Below are 19,006 nucleotides of genomic sequence, written 5' to 3'. Positions count from 1 at the left end.
TTTTATAATGTCCATCCATCCGCCCATCATCAACAAAAGCACATGGTCAGCCACAATCGTGTTGCTAGCTTCTAGCATTGTTTGCTTCAAAAGGTGTTTGTCATTATCATGGTGCTAGCCAATTGCGGTGAGATAAAGGAAACAAGACGCTGAACACTAGGTTTTCAAGCATGTGAAACCGGGTGCGCAGATCTCCCCCACACGCGCAAGTGCGCGTGAAAAGATAAAACATGCAGTGATATCATCAGTGCATAGCATCTTGGCACACTTGCCAAGATCTGTGCTGCAGACGGCTCCAATGACGGCACAAAATTGAGCGATGTGCTATTACAGGAAGAGTAAATTCTCAACAACAGAAGTGTGTGCATGGAAGGGTCAGTTCATTATGCATGTGGGCTCGTTTGCGAGTAAATATGGTACTTTTGCGGAGTTTTGATTTGTTGGCAACCAGTAAGGGCAGATGACCAAGACAAATTTTTCAAATAAAGTTTTGTTTCTGCGGCATCAGGTTTGTACCATACATACTCGTGCAAGGGCTGCACCCTCAACTTGGTGCCCAGTAACTGGACAAAAAACATATATCTAAGCCAATAAAACTGTTTTATTGGCTCACACTTTTTTCCCCCATACTGGCGGGTGCCAATTCGGGGTGCAGCCTTTACAAGGGGGCATTTTATCTGTCGATAATTTTTGGTGCATAAAAATTATTACGACCATGAATGACTTGCTCCACGCAACCATACTCAGCTTGCAACCACATGGTGCTGCTAAACTTGTGTGCTAGAAGTTCGCACCAGGAAGAACAGAACATTATGCTGCACAAAAGCCAGAATGAGGTGCATGCCCGCTGGGTGCACCATAATGTGCAAAAAAAAAAAAAACACGAGCGGCGCATTTGTTTTTTGCCGACACGCCACCAGAACCGGCAAGATATGTGCTGTATTAACATGCCATTCGCCCGGTGGCACTAGACTTAAAGGGACAGAACACTGGAATTTAGGTCTCGTTTTTCTTTCACCGCAGTGGAAAGATTGATGTCCAAAATGTTCGATTCTATAACAGCTTTGCTAGAAACACTGTAGAAAATTTTTACCGGGAATTCTTCGATCAATGCGTGCGCCCGTTTTTATGTAGTCTGATGCTGGAAACCATGAGCAGCGACTGCGATGACGACTGGTGATCGACAAAAAAGACGTACCGAAAACAAATATAACTTTCACTCGCCAGACAGTAATCACATTTTTTGCGTAGAGTAACGTCCTTTTCAGTTTCGCACTCAATGCTATTACGGCACAATAATGCACGCCCTCGTCGACGAAAGTTTTAGTGGGCACAGTCATTGCTTCATTCACAAAATTGCAAACACTGTGACGCCATCTAGTGGCAAAACCTGAAAGCATACCTCTCGCGGTGCGAAAGCAGGGGTGGTTTTTATTTAAGGACACGCTGGAGAGAGCGCAAAATATAATAAATTGTGACACGCACTCCTAGAAGAAATAAGAACAATGTGCAGTTACGAAAATCAGCGATATTGTGCTGAAATGCAGTCACGTGGGGGGCTACACTGAAAGTACTAGGGTCTCTCCGCTAGATAGCGCCTCAATCATTTTTATGCAATTTTTAATGGCAAATTAAAATTGCAAAGCCTTTTTTCTTTGATATTGCCGTGCTCAATCTGTACTATATGAGGCAAGATCTTTTCATTTCCACCATAACCTCATGACATATTTTGGCCAGTGTTCTGTCTCTTTAACATGTATTAGTTTACCATGAGAGAATAACCCAGGGTGTCGAAATTTCTTCAGGTTCGATTTGGGTTCGGGTTCATGCCTTTCTGGTTCAGGTTTGGTTTCTGCTCCGGAGACACATTACGTTCCGGTTCCACCCTGCCTGAACCGATTCAAACGGGTTCAGGTTCGAAAAAAATTTGGGGTTTTCTACTTCACTTTTTATTACCGAGCTTTCGTTCTTATTTCAGTTGAAAGGGGTTCAACAGGGAATATAGCCTTCTGTAAGCTGCACGGCGAACAGCACGAGAACACAGTCCGTCAAGGCACAAAACCAGCGAGCTCGAGCAGCGCAGCGGCACTTTGTCGTCTTCTTCCTCGTCTTTGGGAATCTGCTCTTCGTTCACTACAATTTCCCCCGGAGCGAAGAGGAGCCCGAGGACAAGACAAGCGGGTCGTAGTACGTTTTGAGGCGGCTCACATGCACAGTTTCGCGGCCGCGATGACGCATATCCGAAGATGGAGTGAGTGGCACCACGATATAATTTACAGGGGAGATTTGGTGAACGATGCGGTAGAGGCCGTGGTACTCAGTTCGAAATTTCGATGATAATCCAGGGGGGGTGCCAGGAACCCAGAGCCAAACGAGGGATCCTGTAGGGAAAACATGTGGTGTCTGATCTTTGTCGTGACGATGCTTTTGGCGCTCTTGAGATTCCGATGTTAAACTGCGGGCCAGCTGGCGACATTCCTCCGCATGCTTTGCAGCGTCTGAAAGGGGAGTCCACTCGGAGGAGTTGGGACGATATGGCAATATAGTGTCCATCGTGGAAGATGCCTCACAGCCATAAAGGAGGAAGAAGGGCTAAATCCGGTAGTTGACTGCGTGGCGGTGTTGTAAGCGTATGTCATGAAAGGAAAAACAGCGTTCCAGTTAGTCTGATCAGCGGCAACATACATCGTGAGCATATTTCCGAGAGTACGATTGAAGCGCTCAGTCAGCCCGTTAGTTTGAGGGTGATAGGCTGTGGTGGTCCGATGTATGATTCGACATTCGGCCAGTAGAGCTTCAACGACGTTGGAAAGGAAGACTTGGCCTCGGTCACTCAGCAGCTCACAAAGCGCCGTGGCGAAGAATAAAATGAAGCAAAAACAGGGCAACTTAACGGGCAGTAGCGGCAGGTAGGGCGGCGGTCTCCGTATATCGGGTGAGGTAGTCGATGCCGACTATAATCCAGTGGTTCCCAGAGACCGTGCAGGGAAGTGGCCCGTAAAGGTCAACGCCAACGCGATCAAAAGGACGGGTCGGGCATAGAAGGGGTTGTAAGGGGCCAGAAGCACGAGGTGTGGATGACTTGCGGCGCTGACAGGCGATGCAGGAGCGGACGTATTTGCGAATATAACCGTACATGCCGCGCCAATAGTAGCGTTGAGAAATTCTTTGAAATGTTTTGACTACACCAGGATGGGCACACTGAGGGTCGGCATGGAAAGAGGCGCAAATTTCGTGTCGTAAATGGCAGGGAATGACGAGAAGCCACCGTCGACCATCAGCGGCGGTAGAGAAGACCGTCTCGTAGGGCAAAGTGTGGTGCTTGACGGCGTAAAGTCCGAGAAGGCGCAGCAGCGTTAGAAGTGGACACAGTGTCGATAAGAGATGCGAGCCACAGGTCTTTGCACTGCTCCACAGGCATTTCGGCGATGGTTAGAGACGAGAGGACGGGATCAGACGCCGTGGAGCAAGCAGGTTTGTTGGAGAGGGGAGAACGAGACAGAGCGTCGGCGTCCATGTGTTTACGGCCAGAGCGATATATAACGCGGATGTCAAATTCCTGAAGGCGTAGAGCCCATCATGCAAGGCGGCCGGACATCTCTTTAGGAGAAGACAGCCAGCATAACGCGTGGTGGTCCGTGACGACGTCAAATTGGCGACCGTACAGGTAGGGTCGGAATTTCGTTTGTGCCCACACAATTGCCAAACACTCCTTTTCAGTAACTGAGTAGTTGCATTCAGCTTTAGAGAGGACACAACTCGCGTAAGCGATGACGTATTCGTGAAAGAGTTTTTTCCATTGTGCCAAGGCAGCTCCGAGGCCAACGCCACTCGCATCAGTATGGACCTCGGTGGGTGCTGTCAGGTCGTAGTGGCGAAGAATTGGCGGCGATGTCAAAAGATGGCGCAGTGCGGTAAACGCTTCATCGCACTTGGTCGACCAGGCAGTTAAGTCACGAGTAGCTTCGTCAGGGGTGCAATAATAGAAGCAAAATTCCGTACGAAGCGCCGAAAATACGAGCACGGACCTATGAAGCTTCGAAGTTGCTTGAGTGAGACCGGTTTAGGAAACTCCGCCACTGCTCGCACCTTGGCCGGATCAGGGCGAACATCTTCCTTAGAGACGATGTGACCCAAAATTGTCAACTGCCGGGCACCGAAGTGACACTTCTCAAGATTCAGTTGTAGGCCAGCGTCAGTAAGACAAACCAAAACTTGCCGCAAGCGCTCTAGGTGCGTAGCGAAGTCGGTGGAAAAGACAACAATGTCGTCCAAGTAGCAGAGGCAGATGTGCCACTTGAACTTCCGCAAGATGTTATCCATCATCCTCTCGAATGTGGCGGGCGCATTGCACAGACCGAAGGGCATCACATTAAAATCATAGAGGCCATCCGGCATCACAAATGCGGTCTTCTCTCTGTCACAGGCGGCCATTGGCACTTGACAGTACCCGGAACGTAAATCAAGAGACAAAAGGTACCCGGCACCTTGGAGGCAATCAAGAGCGTCGTCTATACGTGGAAGGGGGTAATTGTCCTTGTGGGTAATTTTGTTGAGGCGCCGGTAATCGATACAAAAGCGAAACGAACCATCTTTCTTCTTTACTAGCACCACTGGTGAAGACCAGGGGCTTTGAGATGGACGGATTACACCACGTTGTAGCATGTCCTCAACTTGCTCATTGATCACGCGACGCTCTGCCGCTGACACACGATAGGGGCGCTGTCGAAAAGGCGAGTTAGAGCCGATCTGAATGTGATGCGCGATTGTGGAAGTGCGGCCGAGAGGTGTGTGGCCGGCGTCAAAGGCGAAGCGAAACATCTGTAAAAGGGCCACAAGCTGCGTCCAGTAGGTGGAAAGTAGAGCGTCATCTATGGCGGTTCGGAAGAAGTCGTTTGGCAACGAATCAGGCGTCGGATAGGACTGCAGAGCATCGATATAGTTACTATGGTAGGTCTCGGAGGCGTCCAGGTCGGATAGAAGGGAACCTGCTGTTCGTTCACTACACAGTATATAATAAAACTAAAAATGTATTAGTAGTCAGCCTATTATTTTTTTCGTCAGATATGTTATGGACTCCACTGGCTGTACAGACCTCAACAGAATGTTTATAATGAGTGAGCAACTATTAGAGCAGGATGGGAGAAAAATAATGATATTTTCATTCACATATAATCAACTAAAGCTGTCACCCGCTGAAAGTTAAATGAAAATAACATTTCTTGGTGCACTTTTCAGGTACACAGAATTTAACATGAATTTTATTTCGGAGTGAAACCTCTACTACTACACGCACAACAATGTTTCACCAGGCTCCAGCTAAATGACTTTGAAATCAGATCAAGGTCAAACCAAGCACGCACCCCCAAGACTAACGATGTATATACAATATGTGTGGCTACATATCGCAAAGCAGGAGGATGCCTTTGCATTTGGCGTTTCTTAAATTCGTCCCTCCCCCTGCTTTTCAAGGTTTTCGTCACGACCACCCTAGTCACCGCTCAACCCGTATACCAGGTTTCTCATTAGTTACATTTTGTCTCAATAGTTCGCTTCTAGCTTTCAGTACTATCTCTCTGGACTGTCTTAGGTATTCGCATAAGTGATGGTGGATAGAGCAATGAAAGGCATTCTTTTAAGGCGAAAGCCTTTCTATGTTCATTGAACGAAATCCGGTGCGTGAGAGTTGCGTGCAAGGTTTGTACGCGAGATCTGTCATAATACACAAGATTCGGCAATATGTATTTTGTCTAGCATTGCTGCCATCTGCAATGCCACAGTTAACGTGCGCTAAGGCACGCCACGCAACGGAAGCGATGGTATATCATCCGTGCACTTGCTGGAGAAAGCGTGACAGATACTGCACATTGCCTTTCCTTTAAACCGATTAAAGTTTTATGTAGCACTACAACGGACATTGATAAGAGGCAAAAAATGAGAGGCAAATGATAGCAAAAGAAGGGTAGGCTTTCGCCATTCTTTTCTTAACAGACATCTAAGAGACCCTCTCATTTTTTTCAGCCGATCGAAAGCCTTTCTTGGCTATGTCGGTGGGATCCTGTGTACAGAAAGTGTCCGCAGCCGTTCCGTCGTCTTCAGAAGGGGTAGGATCAAACGTAACGTTATGATCGATAGAGAATGATGCGAGGATGCTGCAGAAATAAAATTATGTCTGTAGGGTGATTAGTTTAACTAAATTAGAGCCAAATTGTAAAAGAACAATTAATCAGAAGTCGAAATATCAATACGACCAATGTCAATGTCCAATGCATATGACGTCACGCCAACCGGAAATGGACGTGTTTCTGACTTATTGAGGCAAATAGATGCTTGATTGTGATCAGAAGTGTACAATGAGTGTCAAAGTCTCGAGTCGGCGAGATCTGTCGGTGAGATTTGTCCGCAAGATGTGTCAGAAAGATTCTGCGAGTAAGAAATACTGCGCCTTTCCTTTCCTGTAAACCAATTATAGAACACCGGTGAACTTTGATGCGTTCAATGCAGCGCTGGTTGTGTTCGACAAGGGGTGCGCGATGTACCGTGTGCACCAGCAACGCTCAGGCTTTAGCATTTCTCCATGCAGATTCTGCAATCTTCTCGTAACTTTTTTTTTTTCAATGCCGTAGTTGCATGAGCGGAAACGATAGCACACCGAACAGAGCTTGGGAATTAATCCGCATAACAGTAATTCCACTCAGTTTCTTGCTCCACCGAGTCTTCATATTTGAACACCGAAGCTTCACTCTTGGCACAGTTTAACTTGCCAAAGGAAATAAAACAAGCAAACATCGCTTAGGGACAAAAAGGAAGAGCAGATCGACAGAAGGAGAAATCGACTCCTTCATATAAAACTCGAGAATAGACCAGTAAATTGCTGCCCAAGGCGGCCTTCCCACCATCAGCATCAGCTTATTATTTTGAAGTCTCGGTCAACCATATCGCATCTGCTGGCATTTCTTCGCGCTGCCATGCACACACCATATGACTCATTGCGACATTGTGGAAGGATATTAAAATAAAATGATTTCTGAAATTTATAACAGTTTCGCAATTTAGTTTTTTGAGTTGCACGTGGAACATATTTATTTGTCTAAATATTTAAATCAACTTATGAATTATATGCTATTGTTTCGCTGCCTGGGAAGGCTCTCAAATGGGGACTTTTTCCATCAGTCATTGCGCAGTGCAGCGGCCATCTGTGTTCTAAATGAAACGATAGCCCGACACCAGAGATTCGTGATATGCATGCGGCAATGTATTTTTCTTTGTTCTTGTCATTTGTTTGCAAGGGACAATTTTTCAATATGGTTGCGGTGTTGGCGGTGTGCAGTGGTGCTTTGGACATAAGTGAGAAGGCGTTTTACAAGCAGGGATAAAAGAAGAAAATAATAAGGGTAAGTTGCCAGCAAAAGTGGGTTAGAACAATACCGTGAACCAGTTCGGAATCGTTAATGCTTTTTGTTCCGGTTTGGGTTCAGTTCCAAGATGGCGGAAAAATTCAGGATCGATTCGGTTCCGGTTCCGGGTGACAATTCGGGTTTGGTTCCAGTGTAAGGGGTTATTCTCGCAAGAACGTGCCACGGAGGGGGGCTAGACGCTACAGTCGCCTTCTAGCCCCGACACACAGCCCTAACAGACAGAGCTGTGACCCCAACCCGCGGTGCAGGAAGTCGCTATTGCGGCGTGTTCGAGCCAGAGGGGACAGACACCGAATTACGTACTCCAACAGTTTATTATGCTCGAGTAACGGCAAGAAAAATGCACTCAAGGACAACCGTTGTGTAGCAAGCGAACGCCGCGTACGGAGGTGAAATAAAACCACCTAAGGGGGAAGCACGCACAAGGAGGTGAGAGGTAGGCTGCTCACCTGGTGCGGCTTCGTGCTCACGGCCCGCGGCGGTAAGTGCGCGCTGAACCGGGAGCAGAGGGTGAAGGCGGCGTTCTCCCCGACGGAAAACGCTAACCGTGCGCGTGCACGCTCAACCGTCGAAAGATGCCCAGGGAGTTGCGACAGACACGCTCATCGGCTCGGGTTGGGGAAAGGAGGTTTCCCGGGTAGGCCGGGAGGAGAGAAGGAAACCCATGCGTTGTCGCCGCGGGAGCCTGGGAGGTTGGGAGAGTGGCCAGTGTGCCCTCTTCTCGCGGTCCTCTCCAAGAGCGCGCATAATGACGTGTGTTAATTACGCGCAGCCCTTTATAATGGGGCAGGGGATTAAGAATCCCCACATCCCCCCCTCCTTGAAACTGCCGTACAGCTAAAGGTAACCGCGTTCACCCAGGGGTATACCAAGTGGAGCCGGCTAGATGCGGTTTAACTTTTAAACCCAAAGTGCCAATAAATAAAAGTTGCAGGCAGCTCACAGCCACGGGTGCCGGAGGGGGAGGCAATGCAGACGACCACAGGAGACGACCTCAGCGCCAGGGGCACACGAGCAGCGGCCGCAGCAACCACAGATCCCGCTCCTTCACCGTCAGTCGACCGAGGCAGGTTGCCAGGGCGCGAGGGCGGTGGGCAGCACTGCATCGTCCCGTTGCGTAGTTTGCAGCAGGCCTCCCGTCAGCGGGCCGACCACTCGCTCTTGGCTCGCCTCTTTTCCCTGATCTGGTGAAGCTGCGACGGCGGGTCTTGAGTAGCAAAGAAGCCAAGGCGGCCTCTTTGCTGCAGGTTTCACTGTTGGTAGACACAGTGGCCCGTTCCACGAACTCCGGCCTGCTCCCTTCGTGACCGACTGGAAATCGTTTTTCTTGTTGGCTTGGTTGACGGTGACAGCAGGCTCTGGGTGCAGGAACGCAGCCACTCCCTGGATGGCTTGCCCTTCCATGCCGCAACGGTCATCGTGGCCTCTGCCGGCTCTCCTCCTCGCAGGCTGCAATGCTGTCTGTTCGCTAGTTACTTCATTTTTTTTAAATCTACCCGCACTCGGTCTTTTCCAAAGAGAAAGCGCGTGCTTGCTCTGTAAGCAAAATGCGCTGAATAATGACAGAGCGTCCCATCCACACTCAGCACAAGAAATTACTCCCTGCGCGTTTGTCAGAGTTACGTCTGCCGTGAGCGCAGAGCAGTTACGAGGCGCGATGCTCGAAATCCCAAGCCTTGGCTCTAGCTGCAGCTGCCTGCTGGTGGGGGAGTGCGTCCTCCTGGGGCCACGCAGCGGGGCTCGAATTGCGGTGCGCTTTGTGTAAATTCTAGCTCCGCCATCTTCGCTTGCAGCTCTGTCGCGCGTCAGCGTGTGCCCTACGCAGCAACCGTGGCGTTGTTGTGAACTTATAGAGCTTCTACCCGTTCCACCACGTCACCATGCACATCACTAGGCAGCGAAATGACACAACTTGAAGAAAAGTCTTAGGGCCGCTTGCATGCTCAGCGATGCACATGTCCGATATAGCTCGTCTCAGTGTGGCGTGACTAACCTTGAAGGACTCACGTGTATCCCTCGTGTGGGGAAAATGATTGTGCAAGGTGCTATAGGAGTACAGCAGGTAGGAATCCACCGCGCTCACAGCAATACAAGCTGTGTAGCGCCCACACAGGCAGCAATACCAGCGTGCCCTTAAGTGCGCCGCGGTCGTGCCGCTCGGCTTCCAGAGCTTGTCGAACACTGGTCGACAAAAATAAAGAAAAAGGATCCTACCGATTTCTTCCTAAAGCTCCCTTCAGCTGACTAGGCTCCCCATAGCCCTGATGAATTAAAACGGTCGCCACTTCAACTCAGAGAAGCCGGGTAGGCCGCCCCTTCTCAGAGGCTGTGAGCTATCACGACGAACTGGCTAATGGGCGCGGCAGAAAGGATAGTAATAACACTTCTCATGCCATCAACGTGCGCGTGCAAAAGTGCATACGCTACGTTTCCCGTTCTCCCATACAGCATGGTAAGTCAAAACACTACGAGAGAATGCCCGTCACACCAGCATCCGCGCGTCACCCTGCTCAGAGCGGTGGAGTCGCGTGACCTCCTGTTCTCGCAGAAAATGACCAAGATCACAGTGGCTAGTGCCAGCTCCTGAGCTCTCGCGGTAACACAGTCGAACCCATATATTTCGAATTTTGGTTATATTGAACTCGCAGAATATACCCTTGAAAATCCCATGTAAAAGTATAGGAAAGCTGTGTTCTATATCGAACTCAACTTCACCGGTCCGATATTCTGAACTCCGCACCACGCATTGGACCCTTCCCCAATGACTTCCCATCATTGGCCGTTTGCCGCGTGACGTTTTCAAGCCACGCGCAGAAGGAATGAGAGGGCACACTTAGGCGACGGCTGGTCTAGGGCAGCGCCGCGCCCTTTCCCCAAAGGTGCCAGCATCTGCAGTGATCGCTGCCGCATGCCAGCATGTGACATTTGCAAGCCATGTGCGTGAAGGAAAGAGAGAGAGCCAATGCAGCAGTGGTGTTCGGGAGAGGGGAAAAACACAATACAGCGAAGTGCAAGGATGTGCCCACTCTTCTTTATCTCTCCCCTTCCTCTCTCTATCCCGGTCTCCGTTCCCAGCAGCATGCACTACGCACGCGCGGACAAGCCAGCTCAGCCCGTGGCAGACGCTTTCTCCAGCATGTTCTCTAGTGTGTGTTGTGAACGCTCAGCGCGCAGTGGCAGACGTGCGATGGGCATCCATGAAGGCGTCTCGTGTTGTGCTGCACATACGCGGCTGCGGAGGCAGAAGCGGCAGTTTATTTTTCTTTCTTTTTTTGTTTGTTTGTGGGAGTCGTTCATCCTTGCTGTCATGATGAACGTGCGGCGTAGCATATGCTATGACAGCTGCGGACGTTAAGAAGCCGTAGTGTTTTTTTTTTTTTTTTTTTTTTTGCGAGAGTCGTCCTTACTTGTTGTCAGCAGAACCAAAAACTGGGCGAGTTAGTGAACGCTCAACATTTATTTATTTATTATTTATTTGCAATACTGCCAGCCCAAAGGTAGGAGCCATGGCAGGGTGAGAATGAGAACAGTGAACATCAAAATAGCAAAAACAATAATAAAATAATGTCCAAAAGGATCAAATACATGAAACGGTAGACACATGAATGAAATTACAAAACAAAAAAGTGACTGTAAATGACGACTAAATTTCGCAAACTACGTTCAATGAACGCCTGAAATTGCTGGATGTCTTCCACATCAAACCACACACCATCGAGGCCGTTGCACAGCGCGAAAAACGAAGACAGGGAAAGAAACACGCAAACAAACAAGCGCTTGTTTGCTTGCGTGTTTCTTCCAGTCTTCGCTTTTTGCGCTGTACATAATGTTACTTTTCGTGCTGAACATGCGGCGCAGCGTAAGCCATGGCGGCTGTGGACGTTTTTTTTTTCTTTTTGCGATAGTCATCCATTCTTACATCTATGCATTAACAAAAGCACGCGGTCAGCTGCATCATGACACCGATTTTTAGCATTGTTTTCTTCAAACGGCATTTGCAGCTATCACGCTTCCAATGATTTTGTGGCAGTGGACTATGCCCGCCCCAAGCGCGGCGCGTGATAAATCGACCAGGCTTGAGCAATCAAGCCATCATGGGCACTCTGCCAAGTTTGCTCCCTGTCACCGCTGGATCTATCAAACACACGTGACGTTATCGCTGCGTAGCATCTTGGCGCGCTGCCAATAAATGAGCTATGGATGCGACAAGGACGTGCCTCCGCACTTTTTATTTTTTTTTAAATTCTCGGGGCAAAAGTGGGGGTGGGTTCACTATGCGACTGGGTTGATTACGCGACAAATACCGTATCATTTTTCACGGTCACAAGTGGTGCCTCAAGCCGATTTCTGTATATCGAATTATCGATATATCGAACTATTTCGCTATCCCCTTCGAGTTCGATATATCCGGGTTTGACTGTAAAAGGTTCTTGAAGTTGTGCAATCACCACTGCAGTATTAGAAGAGACTGAAAAGTCAGCCCTGCTCAATGCCATGGCTAGTCTATGTGTCGGTAGTCATACACACACAGACACTCAATTTGTCACACCTCTGGCCCCACGTTCGGGTGCCAAGAATATGGGGGTTAATTCTCTGAAGAATGTGCCACGGGGGAGGCTAGATGCTAGTCGCCTTCTAGCCCCGACACACAGCCCTAACAGATAGAGCTGTGACCCCCAACCCACGGTGCAAGAAGTCGCTACTGCTGCGGGTTCGAGCCAGAGGGGACAGACATCGAGTTACGCACTCGAACAGTTTATTATGCTCGAGTAACGGCAAGAAAAATGCACTCAAGAACAACTGGCGTGTAGAGAGCGAACGCCGCATACGGAGGTGAAATAAAACCACCTAAGGGGGGAAGCACGCACAAGGAGGTGAGAGGTAGTCTGCTCACCTGGTGCGGCTTCGTGCTCACAGCCCGCGGCGGTAAGTGCGCGCTGAACCGGGAGCAGAGGGTGAAGGCGGCGGTCTCCTCGACGGAAAATGCTAACCGTGCGCGTGCACGCTCAACCGCCGAAAGACGCCCAGGGAGTTGCGACACACACGTTCATCGCCTCGGATCGGGAAGAGGAGGTTTCCCTGGTAGGCCAGGAGGAGAGATGGAAACCCGTGCTGTGTCATCGCGGGAGCCTGGGAGGTTGGGAAAGTGGCCAGCGTGCCCTCTTCTCGCGGTCCTCCCCAAGAGCGCGCGTAATCACGCGTGGCCCTTTATAATGGTTGGTTGGTTGGTTGGTTGGTTTGTAAGGTTTAACGTCCCAAAGCAACTCAGGCTATGAGAGACGCCGTAGTGGAGGACTCCAGAAATGGGGCAGGGGATTATGAATCCCCACAGGTTCGACACCCTGGAATAACCTTCCGATAAAATCAACACACAATTGACATACATGGAACTCTGAGAGCAATGTGCATGAAAATGCAACCTAGGAGAAGGCCAACCCACAGTAACAGCCATGGGTCATACTGGAGTGCTACTCCAAATCGTCGGCAAAGCCATCACAAGCACCTGGGCCATAGGAGCATCTTAACTTAGGACCACGTGACATTGCTAATAAAGTAATGCAGTGATTAAGCAGCCACCATACTCACAGACAACAGTTTGTGCCTCTACAGTGAAGACTGGGCATGAAAGCGAAGGGATTCTGACCCAACCACGGAGAGTGGGCTAGCTCCCCCCTTCTCCCACCACACCCCTACTCCTAACAAAATACATCACAGCATGGTGATAAAGACAAGCCTCCTTCCCTTTCCTGCCTAGCTTCCACTGCAGAGCCACGAGTCAGTGAGTGCACAAACCTGTTTTACCTGCCATCCATACTTTCAATGCAACATGTATTCAAAGGATTTCATTGTAAGAATTCATTCATTGTGTAAGAATGCTTGCGGCCTTATAATAAATGGACATGAAATCGGCGCTGCACTGTAGTCAGATAATTTCAACGGAAAAATACTAGTTCCATGTAGGGGACACACCGTGTCAGAACCACGAAAGAAAAATGCGACCCTTACTGTTACAAGATGCTCTTGTAGATGGCGCCAGCTGTGCCAGCAACGCACCCTCCGCTACCTCTGCTGTCTGAGCAGCAGCCAGCCGCGATCGAGCCCCGCCGCAAGCGATGCGCCAGGGGCCGACGGCCGCCATCCTCCTCACCCTCTTATGAACAAGGAGCAGACGACGTGGATTCCGCGGCGCCCCCACTTGAACTGCTACACAGCCGACCCAGCCATGTATTCCACCTAATCAGACCTATGTAGCCCATACTGTAATAAATGTTCAATAATCCCCATCTAAAAGAAGTCCTCAGTTAATTGAGTCATCCTAGATTAGACAGGCACGAAACATGGTAAACTGTAAAATTACTGTCAACGCCTCAGCATGGAGCAACGCAGCGGAACAATTTAGAGTCTTCAAGCACAGCTTCACGCTGTACCTCAAAGCAACCAACACAGCGAAAGCATCGTGCGACTGGCAAGTAGCACTTCTTTTGACCGTCGAAGGCTCCACGCTTCTTGACATTTATAACACTTTGGACTTCGGGGAACCAACAGAAGCAAGACCACTCCCAGAATTTGACTACACGCATGTGATAAGCCTTCTCGATGCGCATTTCTTACCGAAGCATAAAGAACTGTACTCGCGATACGTCTTCCGCTCACGAATGCAGCGACAGGAGGAGCAGTTCGATGACGTTCTGACCAATCTGAAATTGAAAGCGCGCGACTGCGGGTTCGGGAACGAACGAGAGAAATTGATCCGCGACCAGATCGTCTATGGAATTTACGACGAGAGAGCGTGAGCGGACATTCTAAAGCTCGATGACCCAACCCTCGAAAGAGTTGTCAAAGTGTGTCTTGCTCATGAGGCTACAAAAAATCAAATGAAAGCATTTAAAGAGGGACCAGCTGCAAGCAACAAGTTCATGCTGTGAAAAAGCAGAACCGTCACAACTATGCCAGTAAAAGTCTAAAAGAAGTGAAACCTCCGTTGATGGCAAATCTTCTGAAATGCAAGTACTGCGGGAGGAGCCACGAACACTAAAGAACAGCCTGCCCAGCTTGGAAACAAGTGTGCATTAAGTGCAAAAAGCCAAACCACTTCGCAGCAGCGTGTAAAGGCAGCAGCGTAGTGGCCAGTCTGCAGGTCGATAGCGACGAAGAGGACATTTTGGCAGTTAACAGCGAAAAGCCCAGCTCAGTCTACACGCTCTTGGAAGTGAACAGAAACAAAGTGAAGTTTCAAGTAGACAGTGGAGCGGCAGTTGATGTGATTACAGCCAAACACGTCCAGCCACAGCAGCACAACGACACTGCAGACATGGAATGGAAGCAAAGTTTGCTCCAAAGGCAAAGCCCAACTTGAGGTCACTGCCAAAAATGGAAAGAAGCATGTCCTGGAATTTGTAGTAGTTGGCAATGAGCTCACACCTCTCATAGGAAGGAAGACAGCAGAAACCATGGGTCTCATAACAATCGACTATGATCTGGTAGCTACAGTTGACGCTCCAGAGGAAGACTTCACAAAGCGCATAGTGGAAAAATTCCCAGACATCTTTAGAGAAGCACTTGGAACGCTACCGGGAAGAGTACATCTGGTAACAAAACAGGATGCAATTCTAAAAGCGATAACAAGCTGCAGAGTGCCTGTCAGCATAAAGCCACAACTTGAAAAAACTTTGCAAAGCATGGAGAGAAGAGGAGTAATCAAAAGTGTCACCAAGCCAACGGAGTGGGTGAGCTGAATGGTAGTGGCGATGAAGAAAAATGGCGACATGAGAGTGTGCATTGACCCTCAAGCGCTAAATGAAGCATTAGAACGAAAGCGCCACACATTGCCCATTCTCGACGACGTCTTGCCAGAGCTTGCAAAAGCCAAGGTTTTTTCAAAACTAGACCTACGAGACGGGTACTGGCAACGCTGCCTCAATGAAGAGTCAAGTCTAAAGACCACGCTTCAAACGCCCAAAGGCCGATATCGATGGCTGCGCCTACCGTTTGGGTTAGCAGTCAGCAGTGAAATATTTCAGAAGAGACTTCAAATGGCACTTGAAGGACTAAACGGAGTTCTGTGCATAGCAGACGACATCCTCGTCTACGGAGTTGGTGAGACTGAAAAGGATGCTCTTGAAGATCACGACAGAAAGCTTGAAAACCTTATGCAGAGATGCAGACAGACTAGAATATGTCTTAACAAGAACAAGACGCAACTTCGCACAAGCACAACAGTTTTCCTGGGACATGTTCTGAAAAAAGAAGGACTGAAAGTGGATCCAGAGAAAACAAAGGCAATTCAAGAAATGCCTCGACAAACTGATGTCCAAGGCGTGCAGCGGTTTTGCGGAATGATCAATTACCTCTCCAGATTCCTGCCTGGAATTTCACGAGTGTTGGAACCACTGACGAAGCTCACAGTGAAAGACACACCGTGGCACTGGAGAGAAAGACAAGAACAAGCATTCCAGAAGGCAAAGGATGCAGTGACAAAAGCTCCTATTCTAGCATACTTCGACACGCGAAAGCCAGTTGAAATACAATGTGATGCCAGCGATCTCAGACTTGGAGCGGCTCTCATCCAAGAAGGAAAACCTGTATCTTTCGCCCGCTGAGCACTAACACCGACAGAAAGTTGCTACGCCCAGATCGAGATGAAAATGCTAGCGATCGTCTTTTCATTGCAGAAATTCCATCAGTGCACCTTCGGAACAGCTACAACGATTATCAGTGACCACAAACCTCTTCAACCCATTATGAAAAAAAGACTGATCAAGTACCAAGACGGCTACAAGGTATGATACTGCAAACGCAGAGGTATAACATCAACATCGAGCACAGACCAGGAAAAGAGCTACTTCTAGCCGACACAATGTCGAGGGCATTCCTTCCCAACCAAGGCAGTGAAAGTGAACTAGAAAGCATCAACGTTGTGAACTACCTGCCAGTGCACAAGGAAACCTTGGAAAAAATTCGCGAAGCGACTAAGAAAAATGACTTCCTGCAAAAGCTGAAGTCACTCATATTGTCAGGATGGACACAAGAAAAGCACCAAGTGCTGCCGCGAGACATGCGAGTCTATTACCCAGTCAGGGATGAACTCACAATGGAGGAGGACCTCATCTACAAGGGATTACGACTGCTCATCCCATTGTCTCTGCGCTGTGAGATTAAAGAGAAACTTCATGCATCGCACATGGGAATTGAGAGCTGTCTTCGGCGAGCTCGCAAGTGTGTATTCTGGCCGAGGATGAACACAGAACTGAAGGATTACATCGCAAGGTGTGAAGTGTGTCAGAAGCATGCACGTTCCCAACAACGAGAGACACTCATCCCTCATCCGGAACCGAATTATCTGTGGGAATGAGTCGTATGCGACATCTTCGAGCATAAAGGGAAAAACTTTCTCGTTACAGTCAACTATCTCAAACTTTTGGGAAGTAGATCAGCTGAAGATGACAACTTCAAACCAAGTGATCCTCAAGCTGAAAGCTCACTTTGCTAGCTACGGGATTCCAAGAATTCTGATGAGCGACAACGCAACGGAGCCCAGTTTGCGAGCGAGGAGTTTGAGAAGTTTGCTAAAAGCTGGAACTTCGAACACAAAACATCAAGTCCAGGTTATTCACGTTTGAATGGAATGGCCGAATCAGAGGTAAAAACGGCGAAAATGCCATTGAAAAAAGCGGGAGAAAGCAAGTCAGAACTGCAATTGGCATTCCTAGATTTTCGAAATACACCCCTGCAAGAGTTAAACGCCAGCCCGGCACAACTGCTCATGGGTCGCCGCATCAGAACGACACTGCCAACCACAGCAAAGCTGCTTGAACCCGAAACGATAAATGTGACCGGCAAAAGCAGGCAAGACAAAAAACAATCTTTTATCACGACAAACATGCCAAGGACTTGCCAACACTGAAAGAAGAACAAGATGTGACTGTCCGACCGATTAGAAGCAGACCATGGTCTAAAGGAACCGTAACAAAAAATGTTGATGACAGATCGTATGAAGTCAACGTGGGAGACAATGTTCTGAGAAGGAACTGCGTGTTTAAGAAGCCCACTGAAAAGTGCAACCAGCAACCAAAAGGAACAAGAGAAGAGAGAGCTTGAGCCCAAAGAAGGAAATGCTGAAACAGGAGACAACCAAGCCAATGAAACTGAAGAACAGGAAACCCAGCAGCGCCCTGATGTAACTCACACGCCAGACGACCTCAAAGAGCAAGAATGCTCCCGAAGCGACTTCACGATTACCTAGTTGGATGACGGCAAGCTACAAAAAAAGGGAGGATTTTACAAGATGCTCTTGTAGATGGCGCCAGCTGTGGCAGCAACGCACCCTCCGCTGTCTGAGCAGCAGCCAGCCGCGATCGAGCCCCGCCGCAAGCGATGCGCCAGGGGCCGACGGCCACGATCCTCCGCACCCTCTTATAAACAAGGAGCAGACGACTCTGATTCTGCGGCGCCCCCACTTGAACTGCTACGCAGCAGACCCAGCCATGTATTCCACCTAATCAGACCTATGTAGCCCATACTGTAATAAATGTTCAATAATCCCCATCTAAAAGAAGTCCTCAGTTAATTGAGTCATCCTAGATTAGACAGGTACGAAACACATTAGTATATGTGATAACTATTTGCCTGTACAGTCCTGTCTTCGCAATAAAGAAATTCTAGCGATTTCGATAATACGGGGTAAACTAAACAAAATTTACGACAGCTTAAGAAAAAATTCTCTACGGTAGAATTTGTTGTCATGGGTTCAGCCAGGAACCGTGTAAGATGAACAAGATTCAGTTCAGAATAAACGTTTTATTCTACAACCCAAGCGGCTTTGGCAGTTTAGGCGCAATTCTCGCAGTTCACTGTTGTATCGCAACTTCATCTCGCAGATGTTATCGACCGCCCTAGTGGCATTTTTCATATCGTTCAAGCTTCCAAAAAAGAAAAATCTTGATACATTAGAGCCCCAAATAGCATAAATTTCTATCCTCATTCAAAGAAATCTGAGGAATCACATTTCATCCTTAAAGTGGAGAACACTTGAAGTAGGGGCTCACGTGAAAAAAATATTGATGCAACAAATTTTTTTTTGACACAACCGTCAGGTGAAAGCGCCTGCCACAATGCCCATATGCTTCCATGCAAGAGTTACCTGAAAGCACACAGTATGTCAATCTTCCCCGCTGCTTCCATTACTCCTTCAAGCTTTCCCACGCCGTCTGTGCCAAACTTATTTCCTGCAAAGAGAAAGAACGAGAGATCAGCCAGTTCAGTCCCCGTCTCGCATAAAAGCACAACTTCTCACACCTAGCATCAGCAAGCAACTATTACACGGGCAAATCAGCATGCAAGTAACTAAATACCAAATAGGCAATCAGTAAGGCAGCCCAGAATCCCACAGATCGTGGCAACTTTTCCATTAAAGCCAAATCCCATTTTCCTTTTTTTTTTTTCTGAACAGTGAATCTAAATCTTCAATAGCTTAACAGGGTTCCTCTACTGTGACTTGAGTGAGGCACTGAAACCCTTCCAAAGCAAGGGCTACAAGACTAGTTGCTTCCAGTGGTGACAATGGTCCACCCCCTTTGGGTGTTCGTGCA

The 19,006-nt window shown here is 48.5% G+C and overlaps 1 protein-coding gene across 1 annotated transcript in view; it reads right to left on the bottom strand.

Annotated features, from left to right (window-relative positions):
• The window catches only part of LOC146194057 (ran GTPase-activating protein 1-like), a 98,673-nt gene that overhangs the window by 21,659 nt on the left and 58,008 nt on the right, over positions 1-19,006 (bottom strand). Inside the window, exon 9 of the mRNA XM_084602952.1 lies at positions 18,559-18,643. Within this exon, the coding sequence (XP_084459078.1) occupies positions 18,559-18,643 (85 nt within the window). The remainder of the gene's footprint in view (positions 1-18,558; positions 18,644-19,006) is intronic.

Source organism: Amblyomma maculatum, chromosome 4 (assembly GCF_055883805.1).
Source record: "Amblyomma maculatum isolate TAMU_Amacu chromosome 4, ASM5588380v1, whole genome shotgun sequence".
Lineage (NCBI taxonomy): Eukaryota > Metazoa > Arthropoda > Arachnida > Ixodida > Ixodidae > Amblyomma > Amblyomma maculatum.
The sequence above is the reverse complement of the archived record's forward strand: the minus strand, read 5'-3'. Positions and strand labels throughout refer to the sequence as shown.